Source organism: Agelaius phoeniceus, chromosome 8, assembly GCF_051311805.1.
Source record: "Agelaius phoeniceus isolate bAgePho1 chromosome 8, bAgePho1.hap1, whole genome shotgun sequence".
Lineage (NCBI taxonomy): Eukaryota > Metazoa > Chordata > Aves > Passeriformes > Icteridae > Agelaius > Agelaius phoeniceus.
The window spans coordinates 12222711-12241470 of record NC_135272.1 but is presented as its reverse complement, the minus strand read 5'-3'; the positions used below and the strand labels follow the sequence as shown (position 1 = coordinate 12241470).

At 40.8% G+C, this 18760-nt stretch overlaps 1 protein-coding gene across 1 annotated transcript in view; it reads left to right on the top strand.

The window, feature by feature from the left end:
• Nucleotides 1–4336, top strand: part of LOC143694628 (uncharacterized) — a 33123-nt gene extending 28787 nt beyond the window's left edge. The window contains exon 3 of the mRNA XM_077182036.1: nucleotides 4138–4336. Within this exon, the coding sequence (XP_077038151.1) occupies nucleotides 4138–4245 (108 nt within the window). The 3' untranslated portion in view covers nucleotides 4246–4336. The remainder of the gene's footprint in view (nucleotides 1–4137) is intronic.
• The last annotated feature ends 14424 nt before the right edge of the window (nucleotides 4337–18760 follow it).

Sequence of the window (18760 nt, the reverse complement as noted above, 5' to 3'; positions counted from 1 at the left end):
AAGGTTCAAGAAAAGGTTCTTCCCCAGAGGGTGCTGGCACTGCCCAGGCTCCCCAGGGCATGGGCACAGCCCCAAGGCTGCCAGAGCTCCAGGAGGGTTTGGACAAAGCTCCCAGGGATGTACAGGCTGGGATTGTTGGGGTGTCTGGGCAGGGACAGGGGTTCAACTGAATGATGCTTTTGACCCCCTTCCAGCTCAGACTGTTCTGTAATTCTGTGATTCTGGTGTTCTATAATACTCCTACAAATTCCTGCTGCTACAGAGCTAACTACTTTTCTTACTACTGTTAAAAAAAAAAAAAAATCTGCCCCACTTGAAGGGATGAAAACATAGACATGTCAAAGATGAGGTGGTCAGCAGTAAGTGAAAATACATGCTCAGGGATTCCCAGCTCCAGCTCATGTGCAGGTGCTCTGCTGCTGGGGGCTGAAAGAACAGCCCATGAAAGGGCCCTCAAGCACGAGGCTGGAAGGTCTCATTGTCTGTATAATCACACAACAAACAAGGCTGGAAAGGCCCACAGTGCTCATCTGATCCCAGCTTTCTGCTCCAGCAAGGCCACCCCAGAGCACAGGATTATCCAGATAGTTCTGGAATATCCCCAGTGAGGAACACTCCACCCCCTGCCTGGTCTCTTTCAGTGCTCTCTCCCAGCACTGGAAAGTTCTTCCTCATGTCCAGGGGAAACTTCCTGAGCATAAATGTTATCATTAGAGTGCAAGGGTTCCATATTGCTAGAGTTCCATACCTCCTTGATGTTTCTTGTATGCAGCTCCTCTAGGCACTGACTCATCCTCACAGTAACCAACTGACTCCAGTTCCCCTCAACCAACCAATCCACTCTTTTGTAACACTCTTCTTATTGGCTACAGCTGTGGCCTGTTAAAGTCAGGCCTGCTCCTAATCTTTAGTAATTGGTTCAGCTGCAACTCTTTAGGGGGTAAGATTACATTCTATGTTCTCTCTTTTATAACACGCTTCTTATTGGCTACAGGTGTGGCCTGTTAACATCAGGCCTGCTCCTAGCCCTTAGTAATTGGCTCAGCTGCAACTCTTCAGGGGATAAGATTACACTCTATGTTCTATCCCCCTACACATCAATTCCTGCCTGTTCCCCTCATTGTGCTATTGCTGGGCCCCACAGAGCAGAGCCTGGTCCATGCCCTTAACAGTGACACAAAGACCTCAGCTCTCCCTTTTCCTCTCTGTGTGCACCTTGGATCTCTCCTGGGCTCCAGCAGACTTGTCACTGAGTGCATTCTGCAGGGAAGGTGATGCTGAGTGAAGCACCTCAGAGCTGAGTGCTTTGAGGGATGTGTGAATGCCTGCAAATTTATTTCTCGGGTTTCTCAGTGTAATGGGCTATAACTCAGCGCAGGTATGGTATCAAAGCCTGCTTCTCTTGGAGAAAGTGAGAATAAAATCCAGGGTACTAATGGAACATAAAATGCTTGTTTATATCCCTGACAGAGCTGCCTGTGCTGCTCTCCATGTCTGAAGTACATGCAGATATACATTACCCACCTGACCTGCTCTAGCTGGGGCAGCCATTTGCTGCTCCATGAGGAAATAAGGAGCTTTTAGTCAGGTATTAGTAAGCGCTCAGTTCTTTGCTTAGCTACTTATGCAAGACAGGAAACAGGAACAACAAATTCTTACAGCCTCAGCACATTCCCTGGACTAGTCTTTGCATGTTTTTATGGACTGACTACATGGCAGGTGGCTGATAAGAACAATAAAAACAGTAATACTGTTCTGAGCTGAAATTTGGATTGAAAATTCTTCATTTAATTTGGAATTAAAATTTTGTCTTTTTTTTTTCTTTCTCAGAGGAGAAAAACATGATATTTCATAACAGTTTATATTTTCAAACTTTTACAGGCCTCTTTGCAGTTAAGAAAAGTTATGCATGAAATTTGCAATATAACTTTATGTAATTCCATAAAGAAGTCCAGAGTGGCTTGTCTTTCTTTTGTAGCTTTTTTATGGCATGAGAATTGAGCAAAGGAGACACCTTATTTTGGAAATAACCACGGAACATACTTATTTTTTTCTCACAGCATGACTAAATCTGCTGATAATGCTCTCCAAATTTACACATTATCCAAAAAATAATGAAGTCCGTGCAGTTTTTCTCAGTGGCATCTCTTAATGAGACTGCTTTAAAACAGGCAGAAGTGCCATCTGCTGCTACTCACAAGAATCCCCCTCTCTCTCACCCCTGGGTAAAAGGTACTCATGATGAAGCACCAGCATCTGTGTTTGTAGCAAAACAGTAAATTTGGTTTTCAGTTACTAAACCAGTTAAGTGTAGCCCACTGGTTGGGTTTGCCTTTGTTAGAAATTCAGCCACACACAGGATTCTCCTGTGCTTCTATTAGCATCCAATTTGCTGACAAGAGTTTACAATGCACAAAACATAAATGGCAAACTCTACCATGTTACCAACCAGGCTCTCCTGCAGAGAAGTTGTTTTTATATAACATGTTTAGATGATAAAGAGAATTAACCCAATAAAGGTCCTTTGTAGCCTTCTGTGAAGGCATCCAGGAACAAAAAGGAATGAATGGGAAGTACAGAAGAAAAGAAAAATGCACAGTACACACAGAAGATTTGTACCACAGTACTTCGAGCAGCTCCAAAGGAAGAGGAATATAACTTTATATTTTCTCTTGAGTAACTTGCTGATTTTTGTAAAGACTTTACTTAACCATTTTCCTAAATTTACCATGATAAACTCAAAACACATCTCGAGGAAGGAAAATCACTTATCAGCCAAAACTAGGGGAAAATCCAACTAGCCAGCTAAAATAATTTCAGTGAGACATCCATGGAATCAATCTTGCAGTGAGAGAATGACAACATGGAGTACCTAAGCCCAGCTGCTCAGCTCCTTCCTCTATTGCTGCTGCTTCTGTTTTATTCATGGGAACTCCTACACCTGCTGCCATCTCATCTGTTATCTCACTGGAGTTTCTTCTCAGAGCACAGCCACAAAATCCCAGCCTTTGCTGGCACAGAAAGTGTTTGCCTACACACTCTACTGTAATCACCCAGTTAGGAGAGCTCCTGTCTTCTGGTGCCTTTTCATTTTCTAGAGACAGACTGTTCAGAGTTGTTGGATGAACTCACAGAGAAGTGTTGTATTGCCTTTTCCTTAGTTAGAATTTCCCCACTGAATAAAAAGCTTTCCAGTACCAGGAATAGTGAAAAATTATGTCAGTTTTACTTAGCCTTGGTCAGACAATAGCATTGATTTAAGAGTTTGGTGTAAGGAAAGTGGTTCACATGTAAGAAGTTGTTTTTCTCTAGCAAATTAGTTGATTTGTAACTGAAAAGCAGAATATATGTTTTCTTGAACACATGAAAATTTCATATATCAACTACATACCACAAGAGAAAGCAAAACAGCTGATAAAGAACTAGATTGAGTTAGATGGGTTAAAGACACAGCAGTATTAATCTAGGCCTAAGTTCAGAAGAGATTTTGGGAAGGCACACACCTTGATGAAGATGAAGATGCCACCTGCACCTGTGAACTCTGCTAAGTGAACCCTGTGGTCCTTGGTCACTCACATGCAAACAAAACTAAGGACAAGGAAACAGAATGCAGAGGAATGTAGCAATATTGGGAGCCAGGAAAGGGTAACACAACAAAAATTATCTTGGAATATGTTGAGTTAATACACCTAAGGAAGAATTATTTCAAAACTTTGGAGATTCACTGGTGATGTGGGAGATATGAGAGAAAAGTAGAACTCATAAAAGGCCACAAATGAATCCTCCATCAGTAAGGCAGAATGCCAGGTGAAAGAAAAATTGTGAGTAGGGTATCTGTGCCGCATTTGTTAAAGTCATATCACGATATCTACATGCAGAAATAACACCAGGTAGCACCATGGTAGCACAACCCACCTGCAACATCAGATTTGACTTAATGGCTGTAGGAGGGTGCCAGAAATAACAAGATAAACCACAGAAATAAAGGGAAGTTGATCGAGCTCTGCCAGACCAAGAACTCTGAGCTCTCTTCATTCAGGTGAATAACATTTTGAAAAGATGTTCCCATTCATTTTTGTGAAGTTAAAAAGGTCTTTAATAAAATCTCTACTTTTTCTTTATGTCTCTGTTTTCCAGTTTTTAGTCATCTGCATGAGCTGGACTGACCTTGGCTGGATATCTGGTGCCCACCAAGATGCTTTATCATTCCCCCTTTCTCAGTGTGACAGTGGAGAGAAACAATGATTAAAGGCTGGTGGGCGAGGTAAGGACAAAAATATCCCTCACACATCACCAGCCTGGACAAGATAGACAGCTCTGGAGAATTCATTTATTACCAAATAACAAGGGAGTAGGATAATGAGAAATAACAAACTTAAACCAAACTTTTTCCTATCTTTCTTTCTTCCTGAGCTCAGCTTCACTCACAGTTTGTATAGCTCCTAAAGCTGAGCAGAACAGGGGCAGGAAAAGGGGTTGGACAGGAATAGTGGCCTGTGCATCCATGGTTTTTCTGCTGCTCCTTCCTCAGCAGGTGCTTCCCCTGCTCCAGTGTGGCATTGTACCCATGGGAGACCACCCTTCATTAATTTCTCCAGACTGAGTTCTTCCCATGGGCTGCAGCTCTTCACAAACTGCTCCAGCATGGGGGCCTTCCACAGGGTTAATCCTGCAGGAGAAGCTGCTCCAGCCTTGCTCACAATCCTGCCAGAAGTCTTGTTCCTCTTCATCCTCCTCTCCAGATGACAGCTGTGGAGGTTCTGCCAAGGGTAGGTGGGGATCAACAACTTCTTCCACTCAGGCATGGCTGTAGAGTGATCCCAGAGCTGCCTGGAACTGTGTTGAGCTTGAGGGAGCTTCTGGCATTTTCTCCCAGAAGCCACCCCTAAGAGCCCCTCTGCATCAAGGCCTTGCCACAAACACCCAGCCCACCTCTGAGGAACTCAAGGGGTGTGAATACAACAGGCTGTGGCCAGAATACCCAAAACTCTCTCCTCTGAGCCCGAACACTGATGGTTATGGTCAAGAGCAAATTAAAAATAACAAGGTTTCCTTATGGTGATGATCAGCCAAATTAGGATCTATGCAGAGCATGATCAAGAGACTTTGGATGAAAGAAGGAGTCAGCTTGAAAAGGCATAAAATTAAGGATGGGAAAGATATGATGCAGGGATTGAGAAGAAGACAGACAGCAGAAAGCCTGGGTTTGACACACCAGGAGTCACCTTTCTAAGACCCTTCCATGTCACTGACATATTTTCTGCAAAATACCTTTGCCAGGATTTTTCACCTGAGAAGCCTCAGAAAAGAAATGTAATCAATAATTATCTGATGCTTGGAATGTGGTTTGGAGGTTGCTCACCAACAGGTGCATCTTAGATTGGTTCCATGTGGTTGTTTTTACTTGGTGACCAGTCATGGTCCAGCTGTGTCAGGACTGTGCTCAGTCACAGGTGTTTTTTATTATCATTCCTTTCTGGATTTCTGATGTCTCCTTTCTTTAGTATAGTTTTAGTATAGCATTTTTAATATAATATCATAAAATAATAAATCAGCCTTCTGAAACATGGAGTCAAGATTCTCATTTCTCACCTCGTCCTGGGGACCCTCAAACCCCACCACACTCCCAGTTCAGTGTTTATGCCTCACAAAGCAGACTGGGAAGGGCACAGGGCCCCAGCCTGGCTGGGCACCCCTGGCTCTCCAGGGTGTTGGTGTCTGCATGGGTGTGAGGAGCAGCAGGAGGACACTGAATCTTGGAATCTCTGCTGGACAGAGTGACTCTGAGATATGTACAAGTCTCTTTTCCCATCCCAGCAGTCAAAGAAGGAGTCAGAACTCTCCTGTTCTTGTTCTCAAACTTGTTTATTGTTTCTTATCTATAAAATTCTTTCTCCAACCCACCAAGGTCTGTCTGGCAGGTCGGGTTGAGGCACACTGCCCAACCTTGGGGCAGCGTTATCTTTTATACTAAAAGCTACGTGTACACTATTTACAATAACTTCCCAATATCTATCATCTATGTTAGACAGTAGCTTCTACTCTAAACCAATCCAAAAACGCCAACATCACCCAGAAGATGGAGGCTAGGAAGAAGAAGGAAGAAGGACAGGGCACGCCCAAATTCCTCCATTTGGGACCTCAAGCCCCCATTCTAAAAACCTCAAAAATCTATTTTTCACCCCATGACAAACTATCATTCTACTTAAACTCTTTTGACCTGTAATTCTTTGTATAAAGGTTGGTAATTATTTTTCTATGGGTCAAGATCAAAGGCACAGGGGTCTTGGGCTCTGTGCCAAGGTCTCTGAGCCCCCCCAGGCAGGGGCTCAAGCCCTCCAGGGCAGCCAGAGGAATTTCCTGGGTTCTGCCATCAGAGCTGGACCACCTCCCTGCCAGGGAGGGTGTGCAGGCAGGAGAGCCCAGAGCCAGGAGAGGGGATGTGTGATGGCAGCACACACGGTGTGGGGGTGGATCTGCGGGAGTGTGTGAACGACTCCCTGTGGGAGTGCGTGCTCAGAACATTTTGCAAAAAGGTATTAAAGGGTTCTAGAAATTTATAAGGTTTTATTAACAGCTGTTGAGTGTGTAGTAATGCCATTTAGGTGTCATATTGCTGCTGTTGATTATGAATGTATAGCTCTGGGATTGCCATTTCATTACCTGTTGTTCAAATAAAAATCCATAAACAATTTTGATCCTGACTTGAGTTAAAATACATAACCAGAGCAATCTTTTCTTGTGTCATTCCCTAAGGCTCATATCATGTCTGCCTATGTGGCTGGCATGGTCACCAATTCCATCCTGGTAGCATCCCAGAAAGCTCAGTGAGGGATCATTTTCTTTATATCTTATTACTTCTGATTTTATACGTACATTATTCCTGTCTCTGATTTCATTTCCTCATTCTGAAGGACTGATGACAATACACCCAAATTCCCCAAAATCGGTTTGAAGGATTTACCACTGAACTACTTTTAGAGAAAAACATTTCAAAAATCCACATTTTCTTTTTCTTCCAGTGCAGAAAGTGAGTTTGATTGGACTCTTCTACAGGCCAGAAATGGCCCCATTCTTTCTGTCAGGATATACAATTCAACTTATTTATTTACTAACTATGACTTGTGATGTTTTTTATTACTTCACACTTGAGTGTAGACACAGACACAACATATCAAGCTACACCATGCTGGCAACTATGACACAAATGTGAATTTCACCATTGGACTTACAAAATGAATTCCTTAGGACTTGGCAATCAATTCCTGCCCAGATGTTGGCTATGTCTGTGTCTCTGGCTCCTTCACAAGACTGACTGAGCTTGTGGTCATGACAGATCAGAGAATCATGGAATTCCAGACTGTTAGACTTGGAAGGGACCTTAATGATCAACCAGTCCCATTCCTCATCATGGGCAAGGACACCTTCCATTATCTCAGGTTGCTCCAAGCCCCATCCAGCCTGGCCTTGGACACTCCCAGGGATCCAGGGAACCTTCTCTGGGCACCCTGTGCCAGGGCCTCACCACCCTCACAGGGAAGAATTTCTTTCCTAATATCCCATCTAAACATATCCTCTCTCAGAGCCCTGTGGTTCAAGGACAGGATGAGAAAGTATGTCAGAAAAAATTAATTATCTGGACCAGGGGATTCTGCTGAACCATCATGGCCCTGAAGACAGAAACTAAACTATCCCCAGATACTTTTACCTCTGGAAGCTTGCAGAATTTTTTTGCATAAACAATGGGCTGCAAGGATGCTCCCTGGATTTTGTTCCATGTATCTACATCTAGAGAAGAATAAACCACTTAAATGTAAAGCCATGGGCTCTTTAATTCAAGTCAGCTCTGTCTAAATAATTTTTTGCATTTTTGTTCATCATTAAGAAACATATTACCATTAAAACACCCACCAAACACACATTCAGAACTCCCATTAAAAACACACATTGTAGGATGATTTTCTGTTTGCCTGGATTCAGCTCCACGTGTTCCACAATCATTCCTCAGATGATGGAAAACATGATCAGATGATGTTTTCCATCATCTGAGCCCCTGGGAGACCTGGGTAAAAGCAGGATTAACAATTTCCTGCCTTTTCAGAGCAGGGAGCACGGGAGGATGAGTTCAAGAGCAAAAAGAGAGATTTTAGGGCCATTAAGAAGGAGCCCACTTGTTCTTCTGGGAACAGGTCTGCCTCTTCTAAACTTCTTCAGGGTGGGGGTTGCTGTAATTTACCTGCAGAATGAAGGGAAAAGGGAAGGAGACAAAAAACTAAACCAAGCTCACTTTAGCACACTGAGCAATCAGCAGATTTGCCTTTTGTTTCCTTGTTTTCCCATGAATTCTTTGATTACCACCAGGAGCAGATCCTCTATGTTAATTTAAAATGGATAAATAACAGAGGTTATATATTCTGTGCTGGGTCTACTTTTTTTTTGCTTCAGAAGTAGGTAAATAGAGACCAGAATTGCTTCAGTTGTTTTTTTTTTTTTTATGAAAATAGACTGTTTTTTTCAAATGAATCATATTAGTGAAGCATAAGAAATGGTGATAGAAGATTGTTGAGGTTTATTTCTAATTAGGGCCACTGAGAACAAGATTGTATTTATTACTGCATTGAATTAATATTTCATATTTAGCTGCAGGTGTCCATTTCAGTGATTTATTCTGGTTTAACCATTGAAAAATATAAAAAGGAAATCCTCCTTCTCACAGACACACCACAGCATTTCTTGCCAAAAATATTTTTCCTGCAGACTAAGAAATTATGTGCACTGATTTTCATAACTAATTAGGATGAAAAAGATTCCAAAGATATCTAAAAAAAAATCTCATTTTTTAAACATTTTTTATTCAAAGTTATTGAGAAATGCGGAGTTTCTCTCCAGCCTGGGAATCCAGAGATGAAAAGGATAAATTAGGCAGGCAATTTTTAAGAATAATTTAAAATTCAGTGGAGATTACCAACTTCATGAAAGTCGATTTCAAGAGATTTTATGCTGTAAATAATATATTTTTGGAAGTGCTTTCACTTAAATTGAGTGCCTTAGGCTGGAGAAATGCTTATCTCTGAGGTGTTTTTCAGAGATCTTGGATCCTTGCATGACACAAGTAGGATTTAGGCAGTTGCCCTTTTCCTATGCACATGATTTTGGTGTTTATTTCCCATTCTTGTCCATAACTCTCTCCTTGCTCCTCCTTCCTTCCTCCTCACGATACCCAGATCAGCCAACAGCAGGTCACACACCTAGGGAAATATTTCTTATTTAAACAAATGAAGCATATACACAATATAGTCCCAAGTGTCATTTTTACACTTATCAATCATGGAATCATGGAGTCCCAGTGTCATTTTTACACTTATTAATCATGGAATCATGGAGTGCCAGACCCTTTTGGGTTGGAAGGGACCTCAAAGCCCATCCATGCCACCCCTGCCATGGCAGGGACACCTTCCACTGGCCCAGCTTGCTCCAAGCCCTTTCCAGTGATCCTTGGACATTGCCAGGGATCCAGGGGCAGCCACAGGGAACAATTCCTTCCCAATATCCCATCTAACCCTACAATCCCCCAATCCAAAGCCATTCCCCTTTATCCTGTCACCCTATGCCTTCTTAAAAAGTCCCTTAAAAATTTGCCTCCTTCATCAGCCATTGGGAATTGTCAGGTACTCAACATTATTTTTTGTGTGTAGGTCAGGTGGATTAATTCCCAGCCTGAAGAAGTACTTTGGTGTGTGGTTTGCTTTGTTTTAAAGAAAAATAAGCGACCGTTATGTGAACTCTTTCTAGACAGAAAAATATTTATTTTAGGGTGAATATTTACAATGTTTTCTAATCCAAGACTGTTCAGATGAAAGCTGATTCAGATTTAAATTAAATTTTCTGTTCAGATTTAAATATAATTTTCTGTTAAAAGTTTGACTCAGTAATAAAAGCATTGGTAATATTCAAATCTAATAAATATTCTACACTTACTTTAAGATAATAGTAATGGTTTTTACTTTGGTCCATGGTGCAAAAATTAGCTGACAGTCACGCAGGACTAGGCAGAAACTGCCTGGGATGGATGGATGGATGGATGGATGGATGGATGGATGGATGGATGGATGGATGGATGTCTTGAAGAGCTAAAATAATTTTCTGAAAAGATGCAAAACAGGATCTTTTCTTTCCAGTCATGAAAATGATATTAATATTAGCTGTGGGGAAGCTTTTCTTTTTTTAATGAAGTTCACATTGTTTGTTTTAAAATGCTGTGTCACTAACTAATATTTCACCACTTGCCTTGCTCCTTTCTCGTTCCAGATATCAAAAGACTCGAGTTAAATCTAAAATCTGGCTTTAAACATGCAAGAATAACTTGCTTTCCATCTTTGTGCTCCTGAAGCAGGCTAAACAGAAATTGAAAACCTAGAAAAGCTCCATGCACATGTACCCATTTTAATCTGAGTGTGTTGTTTGATGTAGTTTTCCCCTTGTTCTCTATGTTTGTTTTGAGGCAATATGAGGCAATATCATCCTCATTTAAATAGGTCCAAGAACTAGTGAAATGCATTCTGAAATTAAACAATATATATTACATATATTTAAAAATATATAAATCATAAAAGAATAAAAAAAGAATATATAAATATATAAAGAATATATATACTAAAGAATATATATTAAAGAATACGTGGATATCCTACTATAATGAGTTCTGGAAAACAAGCAATCTGAGCTCCAGATTTTGTTCTGAGAAAACATTGTGAAAATTTCATTTTTCATTGAAAAAAACCCAACCCTAACCAGAAAATCATCACATTTCACCATCACATTACAGCAGTATTGTGCTATTTTCATAAAATTGCATTTTCTAGTTTATTTTATAGTAATGGATAATTTTAAAAAATTCTTTGTGTCCTGGTTCTGGCCAGGACAAGGTTAATTTCTGCAGTAGCTGGGAGGGGCATGGTCAGGACCCAGACATTCTATACCCACTCACAGCACTGCTGGAGGTGCAGAGACCTAGGAAATGTGGCTGCAAGAATTGAAATTCTGCTTTTGCAATTGCTGTGTAAGTCAGGATATATGGACTGATAAATCTGCACATTTCTAACCAAAGAATTATTCTATCAATCACAATTCAGATCCTCAGCAGGCAAAAACCAAAACAGTTTCTGATCAGATCATCTTGAATTTCATGTCTCATAAAAACATGAAATGTGGCCTTTTTCTTATAAGGAGTCAGTGCTGTGTGTTACCCTCAATGAATTTTAGTGATTGTTAAAAACCCTCAGCAAATGCATTCATTTCAAGAGTCTAAAATCAAGCTAAATATTCAGCATTAAAATAGAACATTTCTGATGAAATTCAGATTACTGCCTCTTAAAGATTGGAAGCCTTCTATCATATGATAGGAATCTTAAGTCAGGGGGAACATGCAACAGTCTTCACTCATCTGTGTAAATGCACCCTGTTAATAGCTGTAAAATGTTCTATCTGTGTTGTTCACACTTCTTTTCCTCTATGTGCTTTGCACCATAAATCAACTTGTTGGTGTGGTAGCTCTGTACCAGACTGGCACAAAACAATTCTGCACGTGCCTGCACAGTTAAGATTTGAGTTACAAATATTAAAACTGGCACGAAGACACATTGAATGAGAGTTTATGTGTGTGAAAACACCAGTTCCTTCCAGCAAGGACAAGATATACACAGACACCAGATGCTGGTGGCATCCAATTAGCAGGTTATCAAGATTAGAGCATGCTGTTGGACATTCTCAAGGCACAGAGACAGTGAAGGCCTTGCACATCTTAAAAGATGGATTACACTTGACTAAAACTATTGCTTTGGAAATTTTGGACTATTGCTTTGGAAACTTTGGACTATTGCTTTGGAACTATTCTGCCAGCACAGCAGCACTTTTAGGTAAGAAAACTTGAAGTATTATGCAGGGTGATTTCAAAATATAATACAGCATTGGATTATTTACTTAACTTGAGATTAAATGAGGTCAGATGAGGACAGGACATGAGGAGATTCTTGTATACCAGTATGCAATTCCTATCTTTTTTCTGTAATCCCTGTCTGATCTCTTTATGCACAACAATATTCGTGCACTTTGCATCTTGCATTTTTACTAAGAAATAAACTCAGCTGGTAGAAAGGAGCATGATTTCCCTGCATTATGACAGCTCTGTGACATCTGATGGTCTGGTCTATGTAGGATATAAAATGGAATAGGGTTTGGGGTATTTGATCCCAGGTGGTTTCAGCAGGGACTCAGCCTGGCATGCATCCAGGGCCAGCTTATGTGTAGTGGGTGTTTAGGGGCTTGTAAATGAGTCTTTCCCCAAATTGGACAAATTTGACTCCCCTGCTTTAATTGCTGCTCTCAACAGAATTTAACTGATTGTCACTTTTTAAATAACAGGAGAATTACTGCAGGGTCATCCACTGGTGCCCTGGAGGCTGTGGATGCACCACCCCTGGCAGTGTCCAAGGCCAGGCTGGATGGGGCTTGGAGCAACCTGGGCTGGTGGAAGGTTGTCATGGTTTAACACTGGCACAATGCCAGTGCCCCCATGAAGATACCTTCTCCCTGGTTTCTGCTGTGAGATGTGACCAGGAATAAGCAAAGCAGGCTCCTACTTTCTTTTAAGGATGCTCTGTCCCGATCCAAAAAAGGCACAGTCTCTCCTTTGGGACACCTGTCCCCACAATCTCTCCTTTGGGACACCTGTCCCCCCCATATTTTTCACCCCCTGGGGCCGAGGGGCATCAACACAACACTGAACCCTCTTGGTTCTGTCCATGGCTATACAAAAAGAGTCCAGCAAAAGCTACTCCGTCATCTCTTCCCACTAGGATTCTTCTCTATTCTTCTACTATCTCTCACTTGCCCAGACCTCTCTCACACTGGCCCATTTCCTTTTTCATCTTCCACTCTATCTTCTAGAAAAGGTCAATGTTCTGTGAAGTTCTCATTTTCCAAAAAGGGGTTAAAAGCTCCTACAAGCAGCCGGCTGAACACCCCCCCCTCTTCTCCGTCCCAGCCGTGCTGCCGGCACAGGCCCATGTTTATCAAGCTTCAAGGTCACAGTCTCAGGCAGCGGCTCTCTCTCTCTCTCTTTCTCTCTCTCTCTCTGTGTCTCTCAGGGGGGGCTGCCCGATGGCTCCCGGTGTCTCTCTCTCTCTTTCTCTCTTCCACCCTTCCACCCCGGGGCTCAGGCCTACCTCTCTCGGCCACATGGCTTTTCCCCTCCCCCTGCCCAGCCAGCAGCTGGGCCGGGGGAGAGACCCGAACTCTTTCCCGCCGGAAACCCAAGAGAGACCCTCCCAGGGGAGAGCTCTGCTTTTGGCCCCGTGTTCTCAGAGGCGTGTCCATGTCCCAGTGGCCAGGTTAGATGCCAATATTAAAGTCTGAATATCCATTGGCCAAAAACACAGCATCCCAAAAAACACATTTCCTGTCAAACCACCACAAAGGTGTCCCTGCCCATGGCAGGGGGTGGCACTGGATGGGCTTTGAGGTCTCTTCCAACCCAAACCATTCTGTTTGGTTCCTGTATTCCTGATATATTCCTGTGGTTCCTGATGAAGCAATAGTTCTCTTCATAGAACAAATGGAATCACAACTGTTCTGTGTGTGACTGTCACAAACCCTGAATCAACAAAACCACTCCAGTCACAAAGACCAAATACACTATGAAATAATAAAGTCAAGTCTCTTCTGAGTGTATTTCCTTTTGTTCAGACACCTCCATGTCATGTAACTTCCTAGCATGACACAAAGAGTCAAATACTAAGATATTTTTATTGAAATTAAAAACCAAGGCAGTGGGAAGGTAGAGAAAGCAACGAAGTGTCGCTCCTTTTTTTTTTTTTAAACATTTCCCTTGATTGCCTAAGTCAGATTAAATTTGCCTCAGAAATCAGCTCTGACTCTCCTTGTCTTCCTCAGGAACTCTCAAAGTCTGCTGTCCCCTTGTGACCTGGCTCCCATCAGCCACAGCCAGAGGTGGGGCACATTCCTCCCACACATGGGCCCCTCCAGAAAATCAAGATGCTCCTAAACTTTTTAAGCTCTTTCCCTAGGCCTGAAGGGCTACAATAAGCAAATCAAGTTGTCTGTCACTAAATTACACTCTTTAAATGCAGAATCATAAAATCATAGGCCAGTTTAGTCTGGTAGCTCTACTGGTCAATCCCCTGCTAGAAGCAAGTCTGAGTCATTAGCTCCCAGATCCTTGTTCTGTTGAATAATCAATATCTAAAAACATGGGTTTTCCACAGTGATTTCTAATGTCTCTTGACATTTTATATTTCCAATAAAAAAGCTTTGGGAGGATGTTTGCAGGTTATCTCCCTAGGTTTCTGCAGGGGGATTGATGTTTTATCTGCACATGGTATATTATAGAAACATTTCAAAAAATGAAGAATAAAGGAGAAGGCATCTTCAGAATTTTTTTTTGAATGTTTTGCTTGATCAGTCTTGTGTTTTTTTGGAAAGAGACAGCTCCCTCTCTCTAAAGAAAGTTCCTTTCCCAGTCTGTCCTAAGTAGGATTGCACTTGGTGTTAAAATCTGTCAGTGGCTTAGAGAACCCAGTGACAGGAGTAATTAGTGCCAGCAGGATGGAGCTTCCTAAGTGGGAAAAATCAAGTAAAAGAGATCTGCATGAGAGCTCATTTCTTTCTTCAGAAGTGGAAATTGGTGAGGAAGGAAGACTGGGCTGCCCTGCACGTTTGGCATTGAACTGCTCAGCCTACAGAGACCTCAAAATAATAAGGGAAGGACTAGTTCAGCCTGAAATATTTAATAGGGTTGCCTGAATTTTTATTTTGTTCAGAATTATTTCACCACCAAATGGATTTAACTTTCTTTTTTTGCTGAACATATGAGACAGAATCGTTGCCATCCCTGTAGAAAAAACAGTCAATGTGCTTACAATTTTTCCACATCATGAAGCACCAGTGTTTCCTCCTTGTCTCTCATAATCTTTGCAACTACAAAGGGAAAATAAATTTTAAGCATTTGACCAGTGTTGTTGGAATGGTCCCATATAAGTATATATGTGGAGTGTGTGACTGAAGGATCCCCCAGGTCTCCTGTCAGGCACCATTTATTTGATTTGAAAGAGTTAACATCTAATTTCTTTAAATTGCTCTGAAAATCTAGTTTCCTAAATCCCTTTTCTCTTGAGTAAGGAGAAATCTTAAAAGAGGGGACAATTACACTATAATTATGTACTCATAAAATTGCATAACTATGTAAGCATATATAATTATAGGAGCATCTAATTTTAAAATATTAGAGACCTGGTAAAATTAAGGAAGTAATTTCACAGTGGCTTTGCAGTGCCCATCTGCAATGGAAGAGTCCTTTAGATGACATCATTTGGGATAGAAGATTTTGGGGAAAGGAGACAGGAGGAGTGAAAAAGGAGGAGTGTCAGTGCAATGAGAGCCTGTGTAGCCCACCCTGTTTTGGTAGAGTGATGGGGATGGGCTTTCTGCATCCTCATTTGTCCCTCCTTTAAGTTAAAAATTGAACTTTGGGATGAAGAATTTTCTGATAACTTAAGGCAAATCTTTCCAAGGCTACCTTTTACCAGTATTAGAATATTGGGGGTTACAGGTTAAAAGAGGACTATCTCATCCTTATTCATTTAATTACTTTTTTTTCTAATTTCTTCTCCTTTGCACACTAAAACAACACAATGTTTTTGTTTGCTTTTGAACTCAAAGGTTATGTGGTTTTCTGAATTCCACCTTCCACTGATTCATGGGAAGAATGTAAAAGAAGTGTTTTACTCCACAGTAGAGTGAAATCTTTCAACAACACATTTAATACAGACAGCATTTAATGTATAAATAAATAAAGACATCTTTGAATATGGTTCAATTTGTCATTTTGCAAGGAAATTTTGCCTTTTTCTTATTTCCTTGCAATTACCCATTAATAAACTGTATTATGCAGTATTTTACATAGATAAAGGTTTTATATATTAAAATTAGCCAGTAGTTACTCATTTTTCCATCACTTAATAGATATCAGTGCTCTTTCCCAGGCAAAAGTAAATTTAAAAACAGAAGAGCCTGATCCTGTTCCATCTAAGGCATTGGGAGATTTTTGACTGCCTCTTGTGGGATTTGGATCAAAACTGAAAGAATAATTGCAGCATTGGTACACTTTTATTAACATGAAATTATTTCAAAAATTCTGTTTAGTGGATAAAGTAAGTGTAGTGTATTTATTATATTTGAATATTAGCAATGTTTTTATTACCAAGTCTCACCGAAAAGTTTATTTAAATTAGCTGTCATTTGAATGACTGGCTAGAGATTTGATAATGTACTAAATAACTATCTTCATTTTTAAATTCTGCTTTTTCTCAGAAACCTCCATCAGTTTTTGGAGAGCACTAGAATCCCATATGAAGTGCATTGTGCTGAGCTGTGCCATGAAAGTATCATATCATCAGGGACTTGCCACTTACTTGCACATAATTGTGCAGCAAATTCATTTATTTTCACTTGTCTGCAAGCACATGTGTCACTTTTCCATAAACTTCATTAGTTTTCATGACACAGAGGTCTGATAAAACCTGATGGCCATTCTTACCTCTGTATTGATCAGTAATGCTACATCATTTTGAAGCACTAACAATTAAGGGTCTTGCTGTGAGAGCTCATGAGTGTATTGAGTTAGAATGTTTCCCATTAATTTTTTTTTCCCAGTAATAACCTTGGTCCATTTGAGACATTGTTTAATAGCCCATAACTCCTACTTTAATAGGAAACAATAATTGATTTCTACTTGTACTTGAATACTGTAGGCTATAAATTTAACACATTTAATACCCAGTTAACGATACACCTTTGGATATAGTGATGGAAGCAAAGTCTGGGCCTTCATTGTTTGCATCTGCAACCTCAAAGATTTACAGGGTGTTTATTCAAATCATGGGGAGTACAAAGGAACTTATCATTTTCCTACAGGGGAAAAAAAACCCCAAAGACAACAAAATAAAACCCAAGAATGCAGTTTAACAACAACAGTGCATCGTGATTTGCTAACATTTATGTCATCAAGTGCTTTGTAACACATCCAACCACAAACGTGTAAATAATAAGTACCTGCAGGAGATCAAACTGCACAAATGGGATTCAGGAAGTCATCTGCAAGGAATAAAACCAGGAAGATGCAAAGTGTGCTGACTGGCCAATAACATCATCCCCGTTGCTTTTGCAGAGCAACCTGTTATCACCCATTGTTTAAGCAGGTAACTGCTAAGCAGGAGCCAGTCCTTGGCTGTGTGTATTGATAATAATCATCCATCTGCTAGAATCCTTGCTTTTGCAGTTGGTTTGTCAGTATCTTCAGCATTTCTGTCCCACTAGCTCTGATTCCCTAGGTGATGTACTGGTGTGCATACATCCATGAAGCAAAGTTTGAGGTGAGAAGGGACCTTTTCAGGATGCTGCCCACCCCCTCTACTCAGCGTGCCCATCTAGAGTATTGACTGCAGGGAATGCCCCAGCGAAGGCAGGAATGATGAATCTGACTCCATGTTCTCAGAAGGCTCATTTATTACTTTATAATACCATATTATATTAAAGAATGCTAAACTATACTATACTAAAGAATACAGAAAAATTACTCAATGCTAAAAAGATAATAATGAAAACTTGTGACTCTTTACAGAGTCTCGACACAGCTTGGCCCTGATTGTCAAAACAACTCACAGCAGAATCCAATGGAACAATCACCTGTGGGTAAACAATCTCCAAACACATTCCAGACAAGCACAACACAGGAGAAGCAAATGAGACAAGAATTGTTTTCCTTTTCCCTGACTCTTCTCAGCTTCCCAGGAGAAAAATCCTGGGTGAAGGGATTTCTTCAGAGAACGTGAATGCCACACTAGAGCATCTTGCTAAGGACAGAACATTGTTCCAGTTGTGTTCTTTTGCAACAAATCTATGTGCAAGCAAAACATGGGAAATTATATGGAAATTTCACTATGTGTATGCTTAGAACCTCTTGATTTTTTCTTGCACACTTCACTGCTCTACAGCAGGAATTCACTGGGATGTGTAAGAAGCTGATACTCCAGATGATTTAAATGAGCGGAGAACTGAGCTCCTAATACATTGATTCTGTATCTTTCTGCTGATTGACTAATGACATGTAAGTGTAAAAGTTCTCTTTCTTAGGGATCCAAGTGATAGATTTGAATACTTCAGAACTCAAGCTTCACTCTTTCTTAATTGAAAGAAAATTTACTGCAACATAATCTTGTAATTCTGCTTCCTCTGTGGCAGGCAAAGAGATTAAAAATATTGCATGAGTAGTGTTAATCTGCAAATCATCCTTTCCCTGGGAGACAGCCACTTGTGTGAGTTTTCTGGTCTAAATACCTGACAGAAGAAACAATTTCACTGTTTTCTGAATCTTATTTGCTTTTTATTTTATCAATATCACTCTCAGGAACAAGGGGGAAGAAGGACAAAGAAGACGGGGAGGGAGGAAAAAAAAAGTAAGAATGAACAATCCTCCCTAACAGTTTGCAATTTAGTAATTATATATGATTGAGCATCCGGTGTCATAGAAATTACTGATTGCATGTGAATCTGCAGGTCAGTGCTTGTTTTGAAATAAGATTTGAGGAGAAACACCAGGGCAGCAGGCAGCAGGAAAATGATCCACCTTCTCTGCCAGTACTCCAGATCAACAGGCTGAGCTCAGGATGCAACAGTCAATCCAGTG